This window comes from Manacus vitellinus, unplaced genomic scaffold (assembly GCF_001715985.3).
Source record: "Manacus vitellinus isolate BGI_N305 unplaced genomic scaffold, ASM171598v3 scaffold_19_pilon, whole genome shotgun sequence".
Taxonomy (NCBI): Eukaryota; Metazoa; Chordata; class Aves; order Passeriformes; family Pipridae; genus Manacus; species Manacus vitellinus.
In genome coordinates this window covers 11,189,709-11,202,035 of record NW_021939395.1, presented here as the reverse complement: position 1 = coordinate 11,202,035, position 12,327 = coordinate 11,189,709, and the positions used below count along the sequence as shown (strand labels likewise).

The 12,327-nt window shown below is 41.8% G+C and overlaps 2 protein-coding genes and 1 non-coding gene across 4 annotated transcripts in view; 2 read left to right on the top strand and 1 right to left on the bottom strand.

The window, feature by feature from the left end:
* The window catches only part of LOC103763896 (protein FAM122A), a 16,506-nt gene extending 16,037 nt beyond the window's left edge, over positions 1-469 (bottom strand). Inside the window, exon 1 of one of the 2 annotated variants that reach the window (XM_029959129.1) lies at positions 452-469. The gene's annotated coding sequence lies outside the window, so the exon portion shown is untranslated. The remainder of the gene's footprint in view (positions 1-451) is intronic. The other variant, XM_018070816.2, reaches the window with a different exon arrangement.
* Positions 470-2,157: 1,688 nt separating this feature from the next.
* LOC103763894 (protein FAM122A) lies at positions 2,158-11,518 on the top strand. Its single transcript, XM_008930708.4, has 10 exons — positions 2,158-2,305; positions 2,621-2,699; positions 4,013-4,069; positions 4,441-4,484; positions 4,565-4,619; positions 4,846-4,947; positions 6,165-6,253; positions 6,794-6,858; positions 7,827-7,923; positions 8,977-11,518. Exons 1-10 carry the CDS (start codon positions 2,190-2,192, stop codon positions 9,125-9,127), a joined length of 855 nt encoding a protein of 284 aa, XP_008928956.4. The 5' UTR covers positions 2,158-2,189; the 3' UTR covers positions 9,128-11,518.
* On the top strand, positions 8,754-8,896 carry LOC112841028. Its single transcript, XR_003212673.1, has one exon. It is a non-coding gene; the product is annotated as a small nucleolar RNA U109 (small nucleolar RNA).
* Positions 11,519-12,327: the final 809 nt, after the last annotated feature.

The following is a 12,327-nucleotide window of genomic DNA, read 5'->3' as shown; positions in this document are numbered from 1 at the left end:
TCACACTGAGCCTTTGCCGCTCTCGGAAATAACAGAGCGGGTGGCTCTGTGCAGGCCCAGACAACTCTAGGAATGGAGAAGAAAAAAACCCAAACATTTTCAAAATACTTTTGATAGCTGATGTGTCCTTAGTTTGTACCTAGAGGAGGTTGTGGTGATACAGTTCGGGAGATCAATGGTGCTCGTTGGTGCTGAGGATCTTAACACTTGGAAAGAAGTGAGGAGTCCTTGTGGTTTGCCTTAATAGGGCAATTAATCATAGCTCATTTCATCCCACTCCCCTGCCATGGGAAGGGACACCTTCCACTAGACCTGGTTGCTCCAAGTTTCATCCAACCTGGCCTTGAACATTTCCAAAGATGGGACATCCACAGCTTCTCTGGGCAGCCTGTGCTGGGTCCTCACCACCCTCACAGGGAAGAACTTCTCCTAATATCTAATATAAACCTACTCTCTTTTAGTTTGAAGCCATTTTCCCCTTGTTCTGTCACTCCATGCTCTTATAATGGTCTCTCTCTGTCTTTCCTTCAGGTTCCCTGCAGGTACTGGAAGACCGCAATTATGACACCCCAAAGCCTTCTCTTCTCCGGGCTGAACAATCCCAATCGTCTCAGCCTTTCCTCGTAGGGAGGGCACTCCATCTCTTCATCTATTATATTCCAGGTGAGAGTTTCAGGCACTCCTTAAGAACAGAAATAATCAGAGAAGAAAGATAGATTATAGAGAGAAAAAATACTTTTGTTCATGGGTCCTATGCTTACTAATTTATCTGAGGCTGATGGCTTTTTGTAACTGTGACTGTGTTTATTTTGCCTACAGGGATATTTTCCCTGACACTATCAAGTATCTCCTACATCATCACCCACACCTTCATGTTCACCAGTCTCTCTGTCACTTTACCCACCTATCTCATTCTCCCAGTCCCCACTTCCCCACTTTGAATCTCCGTCCTTCACCTGTGAAAGAAATGTGGGCATCCATGAAAACAGTTGATGAGACACATACAGAGTCTCTGAAGGTAGAAAAAGGGAATACACACAGATCAGTCTTGATTAACAAAAAATGCAAGGAGGTACCATAACAAATAGCTACAGGAACAAGAGTTCTACTGGGTTATCTAGGAGCACCTACCTTCAACCATTTAAAAGTAAGATAATAATTTGTATAGCCATATTCCCACTTAAGGAAGTTGAAGTGATGAAAAATCCTAACTTTTCTGTCTTAACTGTTTCTGTACGTAGCACTCTGGAAAAAGAATGATTTCCCAGGAGAAAATGAAGAGACACGTAAGAGACAAATGTGTACGTTGCAATTGTTATTGTAGAAAAATATTATAAAATAAAAATCGGTAAGCACAAACTTTGATGTTTTGGTCATTCAGAATCAAATTGCCAGGGTCAGTCGCAAACTTGAATAGAGCCAAGAACTAGAATCACATATCTTATAATGAATTTTATGCCAGATGCTCACATGCTCATTGTGCATCAAAGCCTCAGTATGTGCTTCAGCGAAAAAGGAAGGTTAGGGAGGACACTGGGGAAAGACTGTGTGATTTAAGCCCTGAAGAGGGTCGCCAAGTCTTTTCTCTGCTAAGGAGAGAAAAGTCTGCCGGAACAGGCTCGGCTGGAACGTGACCGCGGCGGGACTCGAACCGAGGTCCCCCGTCAGCCCAGGCCCCGCCCCCGGGGGCGGTGCGCGCGTCCTAGCGACCGTTGCGCCGTTTCAAACACACGCACGCACGGCCCGGCGGCCAATAGCGCGCCGCGCCGCCCGCGGGGGCCGCCGGGAGCCCGCTCGCGCGGGCGCGGAGGCACGCGCGTGCGCCGCGCGAGGCCGGCGGGCCCCTGCTGCTCCGCTCTTGCCCGCGCACGCGCCAGTGCGCGCGGTGGGCTGCGGAGGCGAATAGTAACCGAGGGAGGCACCGGGAAGCGCCTCCAGAGCCGTCCGGGCCGCGCAGTCCACCGGGCGCCGTGCTGCTGCTGCAGGAGCAATCGGCCTCGCCCCGGGTCGACCGGGATGCGGCGCTGCTGCGGCCGCCCCCGCCGGGCCCGGCGCGCCCCGGCCTGGAGCCCGCGGCGCCGCCCGCGGGGCCTAGTAGGGCGGGGCAGCGGCGGCCTGAGGAGCACGCGGCAGGCCCGCCGCGGTGAATGGCGCGGGCGGGGCGGGAGGAGCCGGAGCCGCCGCCGCCGATGGCTCAGGAGAAGATGGAGCTGGACCTGGAACTGCCGCCCGGGAGCGCCGCGGGCCCGGGCGACGGCGGCGGCCTGAGGAGGTCGAACAGCGCCCCGCTGATCCATGGGCTCAGGTGAGGGGCCCGGGGGGCTCCGGGGAGGAGAGGTCTCCGGACGGGCTGAGCGAGCCCCAGGCCTCGCTGTGGGCCTTCGGCAGGCCTGGCGCTCCCCGAGCGGCCTCCGGGACGTGCCCCCTGTTCCTCGGACCCAGTGTGACCTCCTGTCCCCCCCCGGCTCGGTGAAGATGCTCCCCCGGTAGCAGCGGTGCTCTTCTTCAAAGAAAAGCTTGTTTTCAGGCCGCAGCGCGTGTCACGGCGCAGCGGAGCTCTAAGCAAAGCGCACCTCGAGAGAGTTTTGTTCACCAAACTTTTGTTTTTTCCCCCCTGCAGTGACAACTCGCAGGTGTTCCAGCCTTACGTGTTGCGGACTCGCAGGAACAGCACAACAGTTATGAGCCGTCATGGAATGGTGAGGAATCTTAAGCATGTCATGCTTGCACACAGCAGGGAGTAATCGGAGTAGAGAAATGAAGTTGAACTTGATCATTTGCACTGTGCATCCCAACGAGCTTCCAGGCTGCAGAATAAGCATTTTTTCACCTGTAACTGCAACTACAATGAAGTAATACTGGTGTGTTAACTGTGTCCACCCAGGAAGACAAGAATAGCTGAAGCTACATGTGATTCCCAGTATTAAGTACAGTCTTTAGGTTAGTTTAGACCTGACTGTGGGTTAGAAAAGTGTTTTCACAGTTAAAGTCTTGAAAGGGTGTTTTAATTTGTTGTGAAAATGGAAGAAAGAGTCACAGTTTTTTGCTGATCTACTTGTTTGACATGGTGCTCTTTTTTTTTTTTTTTTTTTTTTTTTTGCAAAGGCTGAACACTAGATCTCAGAAAACCATTTAAAGAAGAGTAATTTATTTGTTGCTCTCTGTTGTAAGTCTGGTAGTGTACAGAGCTGCAGTTGTTTAACGTTTCAAAGATGTTGCTTTTTTTTCACCTTTTCCTTCTCAACTGAGTGATCTGTATGTGCCTTTCACTGAAATTTTTCTGTCTCATTTAAGGGTAATGAAGATTAAGTATTGCTTTTCTCAAAACCTGTAGAACTTAAAGTCCCTAAATAAGTTTTTTCTATGCCTTCTGTTCAGAAAAGGCGAGATGGGATTCAAAATCTTCTGCTGTGAGATTTCTTTAAAATAAGAATCCAGAATTTTGGAGCTCAGACTGGTAGATGTGGCAATGGACACATGGATGTCCAGAGTGGGAACCGTTGGCCCATTTGTATGTGATGGAGTCAGAGTTCCAGAGAAATTAGATGCATAAAATGGCAGAAGCAAAGCTTTAGGGAGTGTTGTTCAAGACTGAGCTGAAACACTGAGGTTTCTCTTTTATAACAGAGAGCTGGGTGAGAAAGGTTCTACAGGGGTTTGTCATCTTACTCTGGGCAGTGAGGAATTGTGTAAAGATCATAGTTTCATTTGTAGTATCTCACTTGGTTGAGTGGCATCTGTAGCTATTTGTGTACTTGGGATGTTGAGCAGTATCTGCCTGCAAGTCAGTTCTGTGCTGCTTGTTGAGTGATACAAGGAATTTGTAAGTGGTAAAACAAGTCTTTTCTCTTGAAGGTCAGTGTTTGCTTTTTGCAACATTGTTTGAGTCATCCACAGGTAGTTGTACAGCTCATTTTTAACTCACTAAGACTGTAGTTAATGGTAAATACTATATATGCAAGCAGTTGAAGTGTGATTTAATCATTGTGGCTATCACTTTTTCTTTTTCCAGTTCTTGTCATCATCTCCTATTCGTATTCCTAGCAGCCGACTTCATCAGATCAGAAGGGTAAGTTTTTATCTGTGTGTTTAGTAACAGAATGAAAAGTACTATATAATATCGAACTACTTATATAGTGGGAGTTTCTTTCCTATCGAGTTTGTCAAGTACTAAAGAAAACTGTGTATTTTTCAAGACTTCATTTCAACAAGGGAAGTGTCCTTGCAAGGCTTATTGTTACGTTTAAGCTGCCTTGCATTTTTGAAGTGTTTCATTTAAGAGAAGCAGTGAGCTGGACTGGTGGCAGTCTTGTCTTTTTATAGTGGTTCTACTGTTCATATTTCAATTGTGATGGCAAATCACTGAATCACAAGTGTTATTTCAAGTGCCTGTGATGAATCAAATGTTATGGGGAAACTTAGGACATTTATTTCCTGCAGGAGGAAGGAGTGGATTTAATGAACAGAGAAGCAGCACATGAAAGGTGAGTGTTATTGAAAGAACGTGATAAAATAGCCAGAGTTATCCTTTTTGTAGCTACTGATGGGGTTTTTTGTATTCTAGGGAAGTGCAAACAGCAATGCAGATAAGCCAGTCATGGGAGGAAAGCTTGAGCCTGGTAATCTCTTTATAGATGTTTCCTATTTAATTCTACTTTCACACTTAACTGATGAATTTAAGGGAAAGAGAGGAATTAACTATGAAAATAATTTAAGAAGAATTTAAGCTCACCTGCTTTAGCTATTTTGTGCATTTGACCCAATGACTTTCCATTACAAGGTTGTGCCTTGGATTTCAAGGTGATATCCTGTGCTGGTGTTAAATCTGAAACCTTGTGTTCACAGAGCGACAATGACTTGGACAAGTCTGAGAAATCTTTTTCCCCAAAGAGAATAGACTTCATTCCAGTTTCACCTGCACCTTCACCTACAAGAGGAATAGGGAAGGTAGGACGAGTGAAATAACCAAACCGAAACAATATTTCAGAACTCCAGGCCAAGCTGAACTGTGAAGATGTGTAACTTCACAAATTGTTTCATAGTTTAAAAAAACCCAAACAAACAACACAACCAAGTAAGCACCAAAAACCCCAAACCCACATTTTATTGGTTTCTAAGAATCAGATGGTGACCCATCTTGGACCTTGCAGAATTTAGTCAGGAAAACAGTGGGTGTTTTCAGTTACTACTGTTTGTGCAGTGTTTGGATGTGTTGGAGTTCTAGGGGAGCTGGAAGGGGTCATGAAAGTAATCATGGACATGATCTTCAGCTGCAGAAGTGGGGGGATGTTGGGGAAGAAGTACCAAAATTGGAATGTGTCATCATGTACAGTAAGAGTAGGTGAAGACTGCAGATCTGTGTGGTGGTAGGGATGAAAATGTGTCCCTCAGTTATGGAAAGGAAGGCACAAACACACTGTGAAGGAGGACTGGGGTGTGCTGAACTTGCACCAAAAACTGATGGCAGATGCTGGAGAAAGAGGTAGCACAGAGAAACTGATATTTATTTTTGAAGATGACCTTATTTTCACTCCCTTTTGTGGTTCTGCTTTTGTACTGCAGTATTTTCCTGCAGGCCCCTACCTGCAGTGTTGCTGCACGGAGCAGCCACATACTCGTGGTGGGTAAATGTGTTCCTGGGATAATGCTGGTGCTGGCAGCTGGTCCTGTGCCTTTGGAATCAGTTGTAAAGCAGTAGTAGATAACTTGACAGAAGGATTTTTGTGTTGAGCTGCGAGCAGTCATAGGCTAAGCTCAAATTAGCTGCAGAACCACTGAGCTAAATATCCTGTTCTACTCTGGAATATTGTCAGTTTGCAGACCAGATGTACTTTGAGTAATTTCTACTTGTTTAACAAGCCCCTTGAAAGGGGGTAAGTCTTGACTACTGTACTGCTGCTTCTAAGTGTGACAAAGAAGAGAAACAACATCTATTTCAAGTTCACGTTTCTCATGGGTTTCAGTTTTAGGTTAATCCGAGCAGAATTGCACAAGCCGTTACGTTTTTGCAAGTTAAGTTTTCAATGTTTCCAAGGTTGTGTTTGATCATCTCTGCCTAGTTCAGTTGCTAGCTTTTCTTTGAGTGGGGCTTGGAGGGTGGGGTGGAACATCTGAGTGTTTTGAAGGAAATTCTCAGGTGTGTCAATGTGCCTTTTTTTCTGCAGCAATGTTTTTCACCATCATTGCAAATGTTTGTGAGCAGTAATGGGTTACCTCCAAGTCCTATTCCCAGTCCAACAAGGCGATTCTGCAAGTAAGTGACATGTGCAAGTAACAGGTGTATGTTGGGCTAGAATTGGAATTTAAGCCAAAGATTAATTAAAGCTGATGTTAAGGCATTAGAAGAGACTATAGTTTTACAAGAGCGAAAGCATTGCCATGTAAAAATGCTCTGAAAGTTACCAGTGGTAACTTTATGTAGGTGCTCTTATAGAGCTTGTGTCAGCTTTAAACTACACTTGGTAAATTGTGGGGAAGTACTTCAAATTAACTTCAATAACTTTGTCAGCAGATAGGTTTTATATAAATAATGCACACAATTTATAAATGGGATAGAAATGAGAACACGATGCACAAAGGGAAGGAGAAAATCCTGAAAAACTTACTGCAACTTTTTATGGCAGATAATCTGCTCTAAATGGGCAGCATTTATTTGTTATGTATGTATTTAGATGCCCTAAAAATTCCAAGTTGTGCAGGAATAGTTTTGAAGATTGCTTCATATGCTGTGGTTGTGTTGATTTGATGTGACTTGGAACCTTTGTCGGCCTGATTTTCAGTGTGCTCTTTCTAGCAGGAGGAGTCAAAGTCCAATCAACTGTATCAGGCCTAGTGTTCTTGGCCCTATTAAAAGGAAAGGTACGTGTATTTACCTTATCAGATGTTTTAATATGGATGTAGTTTTGCAGCTGGACATTTTTATGTTTATGCAGTAACATTTTTATGTTACTTTGTAAATATAATGCACTTGTATCCACGGTGAACTGGAATTTGCTACTTATAACTTAAAAATACAATGTAAAGTAACTAGTCTAAAACGCAGGAATGGAAAACTTTAAAAGCAGCTACTGCTTGAAAGAGGCAAAGTTTATTATGCATCAAATGAAACATTATGAATGTTTGTAAGCCCTGACATTCCTACAAGTACGACTGAACAGTGCACACCCTTCAGATCATCTTAGGAATGTTGCTTATCATGCAGGATCTTCTAAACTTAGTACTGAATGTTTGTTTTCACCCTGAAAGTTCAGAAGGTGAATGTTTGGAGTAGTGGAGTAGATCAGTGCCCTTTTCTCCTGAAGGGGTAAAACTGTTCTTTCCTGGAAGTATTCCATGTTAGGGATATTCAAATTACATCCCAGGGCAAGTCTCCACAGTAGAACTGTAAGAGTGAGATATTTACAGGTGAGCCACTAGCTATGCTTAACCTTTTAACTTGGGCATTTTTAACTGCGCCAAAAGCACGTCCTTTTATTGTACAAGACTTATATTTAGCCTCTGAGAAAAGTTACTGTTTATTGTTTGGGGTTTTTTTGTTTTTTTTTTTTTTAGGGCTGCTTGTCCTGTCAGATTAAAGAATGTTGTCTAATTCGTATTGACTTCACAGGAGAGAGAGACAAGTTTTCTCATAGATGCCAATTCTATCTTGACTGTTATTTTCTGTGAATTTTAGAGGCATTTAAATGGAACAAAAGTTTATTAAGCTCAATGATCAGTAAGGGATAGATATTCATACCTATGCTTTACCTGCATTGCTTTTACAAGCTGGGTAAAGACAATGTTCCAGAGTCTCAAATGAGTTTGATTGTTTGCACTGTTTTCCTTAGGTGAAATGGAAACTGAAAGTCAGCCAAAGAGACTTTTCCAAGGAACAACCAACATGCTTTCTCCAGATGTTACACATCTGACAGATCTCAGTTCATGGTAAAATATTTCACGTGCCCTGAAATGCCAAAACGGGGAATGTTCATTTATCATAAACTCTCCTTTTTTTTTTTTTTTCCTCCAGGAAAAGAGTGCTTTGTGTGTAGCTCGTGCATGCATATTACTGGGAACTGTTCCTGTGGGAGTGTAGTGTGACAATGGTCCTGCTCTTTGTATTAATTTTTTGAGCAGACTTTAGCCTAGATTTAGTACATCAAAACTTTTATACTGAATATAATTGTTACAAATCCCTGTTGATTCATCAGCAAAATTACTTTGCTTCATCGTGTCAGTATGTTGTAGGTACTGGTCATACAATGTCTGTGGTACTTTCCTGAATACTTAGAAAATGTGTGTGAGTACTTAATAGTTTTTGTCCCTACATTCATGATTCTGAGTTACTGTCATCTTTCTTCACTATGATCATAAAAAGCTAAGTTCTTTTTTTTGTGTGGAGTCAGATGCTAAGTATTCAAAACTGTGAACTGTTTTACTGTAATTTCAGTTTACCTACAGACTTGAAACTGCCTAGATTTTTTTTCACGTTGCTTCCCTCTAAATTGCAAAAGCATCAATTTATGTGCCTTCTGGGATCTTGTATCAGGACTTCAAAATCCAAACACAGGAATTCCTTACTTACTAAGGAAAAATAGGTCTCAATCTTGCTTTGAGTAGTGCAATGTTAAAGAGCATACTGGTTAATTAATGGCATCTTTGCTGCAGTGCTGATTAATTTATTATTATTCCTTTCCTATAAGCTTTTAAGGTTTTAAGCTCATTAGTTTTCACTTCTTTTCTATGTCTGATTAAAAACAGCTTTGTAATTTATTTTGCATGTTAAAAAAAAAAATAATTCTGCTCCTCATTCCCATGAGGAGCAGGAATGTATATAACATGCTACAGAAAACAAGGAGTTTTCAGGGCTGCCAGTCTTGCAGTAAAGACTGAGTGGTAGTATAGGTCTCCTACATGTTCTCTCCAAGGGGAAAGCACGTTAACTTTGTGCAGTCTCATCATACCCATGTACTAAATAACCTTTTTCTCTTTCCCCAGCCTGTCTTCAGATATTCTTGACGGGAGTAGCAGCAGTGTTGGCTCTTCCTCTGATTCCCTGACTAAAGGCAGCATAACCACCGAGTCTCCAGTCACATGCTCCAACTCCTGCTCTTCCTTCATACTGATGGATGACTTCTCACCCAAGTGACTTACCAAGTCCTGAGTCAGTGTCTGGCTGTGCTGTCCCCTCACTGTACACTTGTACAGAGAAACGAACTGATCCTTGAACCATTAATATGAGGTTTATTAAAAGGAAAAAAATTGTTGTTACTGTAATCCTTGGCTACTTTCCAGTGATTTTTTTTTTATTTATCCATTTAATGGACATTGTAGACCATATTAATGTCTGGTTTTGCGAATTTATTTTTTAAACAAGATGTCTGCTGATATTATACTAACTTTTGCTTTCAGGAACTTGCATACACTTTTTGATTCCAGGAGTAGGTATCTACCTATTAGTGTTGCAATTTTTAGGAAAGTACTTCTATCATTATCATGGTCACTATGTCTAGGGAAATAACTTGGTTTGGAAGGATTTGAAAATACTAATTTATTCTCTGGCACTTCTACTATTGAGAAAAATTATTCTTGCCTTTTTTTTTTTCAGTCACTAGCCTGAAATTCCTTTATGGAAGGGAGAAAAAATATTTTATTTTCTTAGTGCTGCTAGTCATTTTTATTACAGAAGACCACATTGGGTGTGGAAATGTCACTCTATTACATTAAAATAAAAACCCCACAACAAAATAACTAATGATTGTCACTTTTGCCATTGGTGAAAAAATAATACTACTCTACAAACATGATTAAATTAGCTGCATAGTTCTCTCCCCTGATCATTTTTCCTACAGATTGTATGAAATAAGTTCAATATTCAGTAAGATTTGGCCAAGGAAAATTAATCCACGCCTCGACTGAAGATATACAGTGCAGATAACTAAGTTAATTAAACTACTGTGTAGGAGAACCATGTATGGCACCATCGATGTCTCCTGTGGCATTGAGGTCATAAGTATTTTTGTGCCTTAGGGGACATTGTTACAAAATTATGGAATGTAAACCAAGAGGGGTGGGTGGGGAAAGTCCTTTGTGTACAGCTTGTTTATAGAGTGCTTACCCTTATCCTGCCGTGGATGCTGCTTTCCTTAGTGTTCCTCCCCGAGGCGTGTGAGGTGCTGTGGGCAGGCCAGCTCTGCTGAGGGAGCAGCCCAGGGGACACCCCTTGCAGCTGCTCTGAACAGAGTTTGTCCCTTTGTTGGTCACGAGCAGGGCAAACAGCTCAGCCAACACTCAATCCCTAAGGAAAGACTTTGGATTGGATACGAACTCTGCAAATTGCTTGGTGAAGGAGCTCTATTTGAGCTACGAGTAGTCTTGATACAGTACCTTGGTCAGTCTGAGGTAGGAATAGATATTTTACTTTTTAAAGACTATAACGGGGCAAAATAAATCCGTTTGTAATCTACTGTGTTATGCTATTTATTATTTATAACTCTGTAAAAAGTCTGTGGTGATGAATTATAGTATTTTTTTATGATTGAATAAGTTTTTTATGTTCAGTAATTGCTGGCTGGTTTGTATTTAATACGCAACATTGTCTGCCAGAATCATAAGCTTCCATTTTTGAATGTTTGTAACATAAATGCTTTTGTTACCTAAAAGTACAACTTGTGATCTTTCTGAAAGAAAATAGCACTGAATTTAAAGTAAGATTATGTGCTTTAGAAGTGAGCACAACCTCTGGCAATACTGTCTGCCTAGAAGGGGAGGGGAGAACCATAGTTTTTTCCGAAGAAGCTGTTGGGTATCCAGAAGACATGTACATACCAGATTATTTTTAAAAGTGTTTCCTTTAAATTGTAAGAAGTACTAGAATGGGCCAACAGTGGCACTATTATTTGTATTACCATTTTCACCTGTGGAGCATTAGTTCCCCACTTCAAATAAATGTGCATATTGTAAAATATTGTCCATTGGTGCCATTTTTAAATGAGCTCTACAAGTATTGAATGTTAATTTTATTTGTATATGCACAGTGCTATTTCTTGAATTTTTGATGTCTTAAATAGCTTAATTATTTTTTTATTCATGCCTGTGTCTTCTCTGCCTTCTTGATGCTGAAAGAAGGTTCCTTTTCCATTGCAAAATATTGATAAACAGTCTGTGATAAAATCCAAGCTGTTACCTGTGCCCCAGTTTCCTTATACCTTGCTTTTACTGCTACCGTGATTTAGAAATCTAAACAAGGGGTGGCAGGAGGGGGAAATCTATTGCATGCTTTCTTAAACCTGAGAAGAGCATAGCTATTGCTTATTTTTGGCTGATTTACCTGTACAATTGATGTATTCCAGATTTGTTTGTTAGTGGAGAGTCTTATCCGAGTGCTGCCCTCTGTAAACATTCAAATGTACGCTGCATAAAGCAAACGCACAAACAGTCACTCTTGTTACAGCAGTTTTTTGTAGTGTTCTGGCTGTTCTGCACTCTTGGAATGTCTTACAAAAGACATTGCTCTTTTATAAAATATATACTTAATGCACACACTCGCTGTGTCTGTGGTTTCAGGATGAATGTTGCAGTGTAATACAGGCCCCAGGCAGGCCCAGGTTCTCTTTCACACTTGCAGCTGTAACAACACTTGTTCATTTTGAAACTTAAGTTTCCTAATATGCTGGTTATTGATACTTGCACTCAACTGCACGAGAGTTGCTGCTGCTCAAGGATCGATCGATATTGCAGTGTAAAGGCTGCACAGCATCCTCTGACTAAAACTGACTGAAAGTTGCATTTCTGGATTTTTTGACTGCCTTGTCTGATACCAGTTTATGAAGAAGGCCAGCTGGTGCTGGTAGTCAGCTTTTATGTATAACTATTGACACTTAACTGGTTTTTATGTCTTCACCAGACTTATTTCTTCTGAATTGCCATGATGAGTGTCTGAGAATTCCTGTCTGTCCTCCACTTCCCTTTTTTATTATGAGGAACCATTGGTGCATATCTATTGCTGAGAATCACCAGTGATGAGTTACCTTTAATGTTGTAATTGTTGAGAACAGAGTTAAAATGCCAGCATAACTAGAGCAGCATTTTAGATGGGCTATTTTTAATATGTTAATTAGCACAGTATTACAACCTTGGTCTGTGTATGGCTCATTGATTAGCACTGCCTTTAGCTCACACCCAGAGCACGCTGAATCCTCATTTTGTGGGCTTAAAATGCTGGAAGGATTTTACCAATGCTTTAGAAAAATGTGTGTGTCAGCTGTGGAACTCTGTATGTTTTGATAATATCAAGTGTTCTGCATCAGGAAATGGATCACAGTGTGCATGTTTCATTCTCCTTCATTG